The 10933-nt window shown below is 44.4% G+C and overlaps 1 protein-coding gene across 1 annotated transcript in view; it reads right to left on the bottom strand.

The window, feature by feature from the left end:
* The window catches only part of SYNE1 (spectrin repeat containing nuclear envelope protein 1), a 326773-nt gene that overhangs the window by 86250 nt on the left and 229590 nt on the right, over positions 1–10933 (bottom strand). The window contains exons 85-87 of the mRNA XM_045294717.1: positions 10503–10737; positions 8333–8527; positions 2825–2950 (exon numbers count right to left, since the gene is read on the bottom strand). Of these exons, the coding sequence (XP_045150652.1) occupies positions 2825–2950; positions 8333–8527; positions 10503–10737 (556 nt within the window). The remainder of the gene's footprint in view (positions 1–2824; positions 2951–8332; positions 8528–10502; positions 10738–10933) is intronic.

The raw sequence follows: 10933 nt of genomic DNA, 5'->3' as shown, positions 1-10933 counted from the left end.
ATGTACATGTCTTTATCTAGACCTCTATAAATGCCCTTTTCCTCCCAGCTCTTTCCTCTATTTCCCTTGATTCTCAAAAACAACAACGAAAAACCTCCAGACTCACTGCCGCCGAGCTCCTGGCGATCCGCAGCGACTCGCAGGAAGAAGTGCCCCTGTGCGTGCCTGAGCCTGTTGGTCTTCAGAGCAGAAAGCCCCATCTTTCTCCTGCAGGGCAGCTGGTGGTTCTGAACTGCAGGCTTTGCAGTTAGCAGTCCAACGCATAACCCCTATGCCAGCAGGGCTCCTTGATAAACTACCAAGATACTTCCTTAAAAAATAATACATTTCTGCTTGAACACTGGGCATAAATCTTATAGACCACCCTTCTGATGTGGTCCCCACCCCCTGCAGGTCCCTGTCCAGCGGCAGGTGCCGTTGAGGCAACACTAACTCACAGTGACCTCAGGTGTGTCAGCGTGGAACTGCGCTCCGTAGGGTTTGCTAGGGAGGAGTTGTTGGAAGCAGGTCACCAGGCCTCTTTTCCAAGGACTGTCTGGGTGGACTTAGACTTCCAACCCCTTGGTCAGCAATTAAACACCTTAAACATCTGCATTACCGAGGGACTCTGGCCGGTACATAGAAGGAGTGCCTTCTTTTCTCTCTGAAATTCTATGTAATAATTTGCTGTATGAGGAGGCTTCAAAAAGCGTGAGGTTATGAAACCCAGGAAAAGAAAAGCTACAGAGACAGTAACTGGATTAAGTGGGGGTGGGTGGGTGGCAGTTCCTTGGGGGTGTGGTGGGGGTGGGGGGAAATGGGGAGCAGATAATGATAAGTACGGGAAAGAAGAAAATGTGCTAAAGTTGATTGTACAACTCTTTCCATATGACTGGACTTCTGGATTGTACGACAGATGAATGATATGCCAATAAGACTGTTAAAAACTGTGAGGAGATATTTCTTATCTTGAAATTCCATTTTCTCATGAAGATCTTGTGTACATAGATGAGCCCAGATTTAAAAGGCACCCCTCTTCATCACTACAGACTCTGGAATGCACCCCCGGAAGATACGGTTCCAGAAACTCACTGTCCATGGTGTGATGTATTAACAAACAAACAAACAAACTCCAAACCAGAACGCTGGCACCGAGTCTACTCTGAATCCCAGTGACCTAGAGGACAGGGCAGGATGGCCTCATCGGGTTTTTCCAGGCTGCAAACATGACACAATCAGACTGCCACACACTTGTCCTCGTGAGGTGACTGGTAGGTTCAAACCACGTCCTTTTGGTTAAAATCCAAGCACTGGACCCCTACTTCACCAAGGCTCCATGATATAAACTAAACTACCTCCTCCCTACTCCTCCCTAATTGCCTACCTTAGACTTTCAAAGATTATCATGGAATTTTAATAGTGAGGGGAAATTCATCCCTTCACACTTTGCATCATTTCTAGACATCTTTAAAAAACAAAACAAAAACAACCACAGTTTTTAAAAACACTTATGACGTCTTAGCCAGCATGAAGAGAGAAGAGAAGCCAGGTGTTTGGGGAAGTTTTACATAGAATTGCTGTAGGGCAGCAATTTGCAAACGACTGGGCTACAAACCTGAGCACAAAAGGCATTTTACAAAGATTGGCTTTAGTAGAATCCTGTGGATAACTCAGCAGAAAACGGCTGCTCAGGCATGTTCCCTAACTTGCAGGTGTGTAACCGCGACTAAAGCAGGTCAGTCTGGGTGAGCCAATGGTCCAGGGAGTAGCCTGCACTATTTTGGGGTTTGTGCCCGGTTCCTATTTCAGGTGTTGATCATAACCTTTAGTGGCTAGGGCCCTGGGCACCTTATGAAGTAGGCATTTCCATGCTTCCCTCGAGAGCCATCATGTCTGGACCTGCTTGTCTCAAACACGGGTCAGGAAGGCAGGGTACATTTCTCCAGGTTGCTAATCCTAGCTCTTCCCTGGGCTATCTAGATTTCCATGAGAATGACTCCCCAAGGTGGGCGTTTGACAAAGATTGCCTTTCCTGTTCTTCACACTGCCTTTAGCTTGTGTGTTTCACGTTTTCTTTTGCCTCTACTGGGTAATCCATAAACCAATCTATACTTTCACCTGCTCCAATAACATGACATCATTTTATCAGAGTTATCTGACACAGCCTGATAGACCAGGAACTTGTCTGTACAAGGAGACAGCAACAGGAACTGACTTGACTCTTCTTTCCCAAAGGCAGCCTGCTGGCTTGATTATTCTTTCCAAAGGGCAACCCTGATGCCTCTGAAGGGTAAGCGCTAGCCTGCCAACTGCAAGGTCAGCAGTTCAAACCCACCTGTAGCCTCACAGGAGTGAGATAGCCCTCTTGCCGCCATAAAGATTTACCACTTTGGAAACCCTAAGTAGGGGTCCTGTAAGTTAGAATCAACATGATGGCAGTATTTTGGTGGTTTTTGTTTTGTTTTTAATTTAACAATTTAAAAATGTGTTGTTGGATTCTATTGGCCAGAATTTTGTTGAGGACTTTTTGTGTGTATGTTCATGAGGGATATTGGTCTGTAGTTTTCTGTCTTTGCTTTTTGCATCAGGGCTATGCTTGCTTCAGAGAATGAGTTTGGGAGTTTGTCTTCCTGCTCCCTATTTTGGACTAGTTTGTGTAGTCCCGGTGACAGGTCTCCTCTGAATACATGGTCGAGTTCCCCTGGGAAGCCATCTCGTCCTGGGCTTTTCTTGGTTGGACGTTTCTTTTTATTTGTTTGTTGATTTGGCTGGATCGTTTCAAAGGCGTCATTACAGCAAAATCCCAAATGCGTGTTAGGACCCCAAGCCCAACCGACGCCTCTACCTTGCAACGCATCTGCTCTGCATGCAGCTCCTCGTGGTGCTCTGGGAAAGGCTGAGAAAGCTTCTTTTTGAAAGTTCTGAGCTTCTCCAGGGAATCAGCTATTCCGTTTTCACATTTTTCCCAGTCCTGCAATGGGAAGAGAATGACATGTCATGGTTTCATTTTGTTAGGAATTTGGAAGAAAATGCAAACACCCACTGGTCCTGATCCCCAGAGAATGAGTGCACAGTGCCACGGTGTGTCCACAGTCATTGCCCTATCGAAGAGCATATGACACAATGGCCGGAGGAACCCGGTGGAACGTGGACTCTGTTGCTTCCTGACTGTGTGGTATTCGACAGACAAGGTTCTGCGTGGCAGCTGCATGGAATCTCTCTATGATTGTTGGAGAACTAAAGAACATGTTATTGAGGCATTGAGCACAATGTCCCAAATAATCTAGATATCGTAAGACAGGCTCAAAGGTGCCTGGGAAAATAGAATTGAAAAGAATGCCACTATTTTCCCACAAACTTTCTGCAGCACACTTGTAGGTACTCAAGACATATAATTTTTATTATAAAAAGGAATCCTGAACCCATCTGAATCCATCTGAAGCGTTAACCACATCTCTTCCCTGTGTGAGCTATGAGAAAATAACTTGTGTTCACAGTCAGCATACTCTACTTCTTTCCTACCCCTACCTATTATGACACCAATACTATCTCAAATACATCGGTACTATCTCTCAGATACATCGGTACTATATCTCAAATACATCGGTACTATATCTCAAATACATCGGTACTATATCTCAAATATATCGGGACTATATCTCAAATGCATCAGTACTATATCTCAGATACATCGGTACTATATCTCAAATACATCGGTACTATATCTCAGATACATCAGTACTATATCTCAGATGCATCGGTACTATATCTCAAATACATCAGTACTATATCTCAGATACATCAATACTATATCTCAGATACAGCGGTACTATATCTCAAATACATCGGTACTATATCTCAAATGCATCGGTACTATATCTCAGATACATAGGTACTATATCTCAAATACATCGGTACTATATCTCAGATACATAGGTACTATATCTCAAATACATCGGTACTATATCTCAGATACATCGGTACTATATCTCAGATGCATCGGTACTATATCTCAAATGCATCGGTACTACATCTCAAATACATCGGTACTGTATCTCAAATACATCGGGACTATATCTCAAATACATCAGTACTGTATCTCAGATACATCGGTACTATATCTTAGATATATCGATACTATATCTCAGATACATTGGTACTAGATCTCAGATACATCAGTACTATATCTCAGATACATCAGTACTATATCTCAAATACATCGGGACTATATCTCAAATACATCAGTACTGTATCTCAGATACATTGGTACTAGATCTCAAATACATTGGTACTATCTCAAATGCATCGTGTTGTTGTTGTTGTTGTTGTTAGGTGCCGTGGAGTTGGTTCCAACCCATAGTGACCTTACGCTCAGCAGAACAAACACTGCCTGGTCCTATGCCAACCTCAAAATTGTTCCTGTGCTTGAAAACATGCATCGTCTGGGATAAATACCAAAATAGAATCTCTTCCAGATTGAAAATAAGTGTGGATAATAAGTATTGAAAATAAGTATGGATAAGAGAAAGGAGATAGACTAGAAAAACCATGGCTGACTCATTTGATATATAAACAGAATATACTAGATATAGTTGACTTGTGGTAGGACCAAAAATTCACAATTGCAGAAGATATGGCACTGGTCTGGTGGGCATGTCTTCCTTGGAACACGTCTCAGTTAAAACCAGTCTGAAGAAAAGAATATCATGCCGGCTTGAGGGGGGCTCAGGAGAACAAACAATGAGCTGAGCTGAATGGATTTACTGGCCCAAACAAGGGGCTCAAACATCCTAACTGTCATGGAGGTGGCATGGGACTGGCCAGCATGCCTTTCCAGTAGGTATAAGGTCACCCTGAACTGGCACTGACCAGAGGGCAACTGACAACCACACATCTTGGTGCGTGGGGGCTTCACAAGGTTCGTGGAAAAATGGAATAAAAAGATAACGTGATTTTCCTGAAAACTTTTTGAAGCCCCCTTATGTGTCACAAGAGATTAAATGTATAATCCATAAAAATAACCAAACACACCAATAAGTGGAGGGAGAGAGATAATGCACCATTTAAGAGACATGTGTCTGCTTTGTCAAGTAGCAGTAAGTACTCTGAAGAAGAAGGTGGCTGGGGACAAGTGACAGCGCAGCCGGATGCGGCTGAGCTCTGTGTGCCGGCAAAATGAAACAGCCAGAGGAGAGTGAGGTTATGTTCTGGAAGGTTCTACACCCTATTTACAATCTGCTCTCTTGGTGCCAATTGGATTCAACAAAACAAGACTCCTTCATTTTTTCCATTAACCCCAATTCCTGTCCTCCTCACCAGTGACCGCTTCTCATGGCAGCCACTCCCAGAGCCCTTCGTTACTGAGCTCCTGGACAACTGCCATCATTTTTGGTAGTTAGCCTACTGTCAAATCATGCTGCCCTTTACTTCACAATGTCCCTCTCATCACCACCAATGTTTTATTGTCTGCAGTCTTTCTATCTGCTCTCCTGAGAGCACCTGAAACCATAAGTGCGATTACAATGATCTTCTATAACAAGTATTGGCTCAAGTGCATCTCGACTCAAAGTGTCTTGGTTTCTTATTTAAGGTGGGAGCCTGGCCCAACATTGTCCCTGCTCTTTATAATTACTTCAGGAAACCTGCTAGAGTGTAAATGTTCCCTCTTCCCACTTACCAGGTGGGGGGGAAAAAAGTTGTTGGTCAGTTTTGGGTCAATTTGTTCCAAGTCTTCCTATTCACACATCCTACTTTCCCAAGTTAAAATTCACCAATTCTTATGATCGTGCGGATAGGCACATATACCAAGAATACAATCTTTCTTCTTATATTTTACAACACTCCCAATTAAATCATCAAATACTCTGATACCTACCAACAGTCAATAATTATTCATTGCTCTGAAAGTAATGAGGGTCGCAACTAATTTTCCTTAACACCACTAAGAAAAGCTATCGAAGCAGTTGGGTTTGTAGGACATAGGATTCTATTGATTGTGTTTTTGGAACAGATACTCAAGCGTTAGCTTAAAAGTTAAAAAGGTATTGTTACAACAGAACGATACACTGCTTGGTCCTGTGCCAGCCTCACAAATGTGGTTGTGTTTGGGCCCATGTTTGTAGCAACTGCATCATTCCACTCTGTTGAGGCTTTTCCTCTCTTTCCCTGAGTCTGTACTGTACTAACCATGATACTGCTAGGGACTCTTTTCCTAGGGACTGGTCTCTCCTGAGCATGTGAGACAAGGTCTTGAATATCTTCATTACAAAAGAGATCAGTATGACAGTTGTGGTGGAGAGCTGGACTACAATGATGTCTCTAAAATGATGCTGTACAAACGTTAAACTTGGGTTTCATACATTTTAGGCACACAGGAGCTAGTGGGTGATCCAATAGATCGCTCTTATTTAACAAGAAACAATAGGAATTTCCCCTTCCAAAGACGGCTTAGGTTCTGAAGCCATCACCAAATCTCTGCTTTTCTTACCGCCAGAGGCTGCCATGAAAGGCAAACCCAGGGACTCAACCAGTACGCGCTATTAAGTTTTGGCACTGTGTCCAAAATCACATCACAGATAAAGAAAAATGTATGATTAACATGTCCTTTACGGAAAGAGATACAATGTGTTTAATCATTTCCTGAAAGCAAAAAAGAAAAAATCAGCAGTATCATATTACTGATAAACTGCGCTGTGTATAAAAAGTTCATTGTAGAAATTAAGTGACTTTTTGATTTTGACATGAATTATTTCCTGTTGTAACTAACTAACTAAGCCACTCACTGTTATTGAGTTGATTTCCACTCATACAGAACACATCAGACAAGAATGAAACGCTTTATGAGAATTGAAAGCGTGGTCTTTCGTCCTGGTTCTTACTGTGATATATTATTAAATAAAATTCAATACTGTAATATATGATTAAATAAACCTCAATGGGTATGTATGACAAGTTTAAGTCTTTCAAAACATAGTCTCTTCCATTTTAAACTTAGTTATACTTTTGGTTGCAAAATAGGAAGTGATAAGCTAACTTCAAATTCCTTAGATAATCTTATTAAAATGTTGCTAATTATCAATTTATATATAAAAAACTTTATATGAGCTTTATCATATAGCATTGTTTGCTTTAACAAATGATGACAATAACATCAACAAAGGTCATTACTGCCATTGATTGATTGTCTAATATATGCTGGGTACTGGGTCACACAATTTTCCTTCATTATTTCACTAATTTGCCCACGGCCACATGAAGAAGGTATAATTATACCCAATCTACAAATGAGGACACTGAGACTTAGGTTAGCGCAGTTATTTAATTTATTGAGTCTGTCACTTAGTGGTGACTAGAATTTATCTCTCTTTAGAGACTTTATTAACTACTTACTTGTGCATTGAATCGGGAGAAAGACAAAGCTTTATACTCCCGTAAAGAGTTACAGTCTTAGAAACCCACAGGGGCAGATCTTCCCTGTCCGATAGGGACACGCTGAGTCAGAATCAACTGGATTGCAGAGTGGGTTTTATGCATTTAATTACGTGTAAATTTGGAGTGCATGAGAGAGAAAAAGCAAATTGTGGGAGGTCTGGATAAGCCTATGTCTTCCTCACTGTATTGAGAGATCCCTATGCAATCTATCCGATGAAGGCAGTGGTTCTCAACCTTCCTCATGCCGCGACCCTTTAATACAGATCCCCATGTTGTGGTGAACCCCCAAACATAAAATTATTGCTACGTCATAACTGTAATTCTGCTACTGTTATGAATCGGGTGACCCCTGTGAAAGGGTGATTTGACCCTCAAAAGGATGGCGACCCACGGTTGAGAACTGCTGAACTAAGGGCTTAATATATCTACTAGCGATCTTATCTCGTAGCAACTTGCTAGGATATCCAAGATGCTCTCAGGAGCCTCTTGGGTAAGTTTCCCCCTGCTATAAAATGAGAGATGCTAATCTTGAAAACCACTTAGATGAGGGTGTGGTGGACTCTCCTCTGAATTCCTGTCTGGATTTATAAAGGCATCACGTGGCTTGGGGCTTAGTACTGACCATTAATCAGAATTCACAGATGGGACAGTTTTATGAGACTTATACTACTTTGAAGGGAGATGTTTCGGGAAGGACCAAAATGCTGTGGTTTGGGAAACTTGCCGTTTCCAGCAAGACAGAACAAAGTCTCAAGTCAGGGAGGCCCGAGTGCTTTCTGAAGGACCTCTGCATTACTTCAGACACTACGTGGCTGGCCGTGAGAGGCAGCAGTATTGCTGGAAAAGGGGCCTTGAGTACCGCCATCAGGGCCTGAGGACCAGACGCGCCTCCGCCTCCGTAGGAGGCAAGAACTCCACTCACTCTCAACAAGAAGGCCAGCTGTCTCTTCTGCTCCTCCAAGCGCACACTGGCGGACTTCCACTTCTCCTGGGTTTCCAGGAGCTCTCCCTGCAGGGCAGCCTCGGCCCCACTGTCCGCCGAGAGCAGGAGCTGCTTGCCGGCCTCCACCGTCAGGATGTAGCTGCCTTGCTGCCGCAGGAAGACTTTCTCTTTGAACTGAAAGGGACCAGACAATGTTTTACTGTCTTGTTCTCTTCTCCACCCTGGCCCCGTTACACAAGCATTTTGAAAAAATCCTAAATTTTGTCTTAAGGAGTCCTGGTAGAAGAATGATTCAGTGGCTAACAGGAAGTTTGACTGTTCAAACCCTACAAACATACAAACTCACTGCCATCACGTCATTTCCAACTCAGAGAGACCCACCCTAGTGGTCAGGGTAGAACTGCCCCTGTGGCTTCCCGAGACTGTCACTCTCTGCAGGAGAAGAAAGCTTCTCAGAGAGCTTTGCCCCAGAGAGGCAAAGGAAGTTTCTTCAAAGTGGTAAGGGCTCACTGCATCTTGAAAGGCATGGTCGCAAATCGATTTGAAAAGACCCATTGTGATGAAAGCTAAGGAGTCCTGTGGGCACCGCAGTGCTTGGCTGCCGACTAAAGATCGGTGGTTTCAACTCACTAGCTTCTCCATGGGAGAGAAATTTGGCAGTCTGCTTTTAGTGAGACAACAGCTTTGGGAGCCCCCTGAGGTCCTTTTTCCCCGATTCTGAAGAGGCCCTTGACACCGATGGGTTTGATTTGGGTTTCGTGTGAAGACAAGAAGGGGAGAGGGGCCCCAAGCAGGGACAGATATGCTCTGCAAATGACAAAATGATGCCTTCAGGAAATTAGATATGGCTTTCTGTGACTAGAGTAATGCATGTATATGTGAGCATGGGAGAAGGTGAGACACAAGAAGTTGGTTTTTAAATAAATAGATTAAAGCAACAAGTCGCAGCCTTGAACCCCCTCGGGATGCCTTCTTCTAAACAGATCTAAACACTGGTCTGAGTGGTTACAAAGCGGGGAGGGTAACAGTGAAGCTGATTCAATGCTTCTGTAGCACATGGGCTAGTTTCTAACAATGGGGTGTGGGGAGGAAAAGTCAATGGGATTCATAAAAGAATATTAAGCAGGAAACCCTCCTTTTGGATTTACGTGTTAATAAAATAAGTTTGCAATAGGGTGGAAACTCAAAGAGAATTAGAACATACATTGGCTGTCCTAAGACTTGGTGGGAATTTATTATTTTCTTTCTAGGAAAGACAGGCTGAGCAAGTAACCTAGGGCAGGGACTGTGGGCATGAGGCCATGGAGCAGGTTGGATGTGGGGAGTGTAGACAGAGAAGGGAGATACAGCCATAGAGTGACTCTGGGACTCCCAGACTGGTAGAGCAGGGAGGTGGTGATGACATTCCCTGGGAGAGAGACGGAACCTGAATGGGAATTGTTGGTATAAAGACAACTGACTCCATTTGGACTCTCTGAGTGCACGGTGTCTGTACAACACAGGGAAATAAATCCAACAGGCAGATGGATCTATAGCCACATTCTCCTAGGAGAATGGAGGTGACCGGTCGATCCCCATTTGATCCCTTTCTGCTGGTCGGGGTGGGAGATGTCCACCCTGTGAGTGAGGACTCCCAGAGAAGGGAGGAGGAGGAGCAGCAGGGCAGCCTTAAAGGAGGAGACGTCCATGCCGTCCACTAGGACAGATGTCTCAGCGTGCTGGGCCCTGTCTGTCTGTCCGAGTCCAGCTGCTCGGGCTGGTGAAAGTAGGAGGCTCCCTCGGAAGGGAGGTAGCATCTCACTGCCCGGCGCCCTTTATCGTCTCTGCGAGATGTATGCAAGTTGCCCATTAAAATCGTCTCTGCATGATTATCATCAATGTTACGTTTTCCTGATCTTGCCTTCCCATCCACTGAGCTGTTGGGTGGCCTCAGCGCGTGATCTGGGGAGAGGCTGGGGCTGAATGGCACACCAGCCTTCAAGGCGAGCTTTGTCCTGCATTCATTTTGCGAGTTTCTGCTGACATTTGAGATCCCTGTTTGTTCCGATGCTATGGGCACTCCACCATTCCTCTGGAGAACTGAGGTTAGGGTCAAGTGGGCAGCGGAAACACACAAGAGGTGTAACCACAGCGCGGTTTTACACCTTACCTGCACTTCATCAAAGAGGGCCCTTGCTTGTTGCAGGGGGACAGGGACGCTTCTGAGACCACTCGTGGGTAAATAGGACACTTCACCCAGCCATTTGCGGAGCTTCTCTGCCATCTCCCGATAGCGCTGCCACTGGCGAATCTGGCTATCGATGATGCCACGCCGCTGCTGGGCTCTGCGAATCACACCCTGCCACTGGTTACTGAGCAGCGTCAACTTCAGGTTGAACTCGTCCCTGTGGATGAAGTCGGTCATCCCGTGGTGAGAAGCACTCCTCTGTAGTTGCACTGAAATAACCAGTCACCGCCCACCTAATTAGTGACCCAAGAGGTGACCCAGGGCAGCAGGTTTCAAGCACCCTGCTGCAATCGGCTAGCGGGTCTATTGTAGGTCATTTTAAAAATGAATAACATGGAAATGACTGTGTTTGC

Source organism: Echinops telfairi, unplaced genomic scaffold (genome assembly GCF_000313985.2).
Source record: "Echinops telfairi isolate 266 unplaced genomic scaffold, ASM31398v2 ScPeMD7_3533;HRSCAF=4204_0, whole genome shotgun sequence".
Classification (NCBI taxonomy): Eukaryota; Metazoa; Chordata; class Mammalia; order Afrosoricida; family Tenrecidae; genus Echinops; species Echinops telfairi.
Note: the sequence above shows the minus strand (reverse complement) of the source record. Positions and strands in the feature narration are given on the sequence as shown.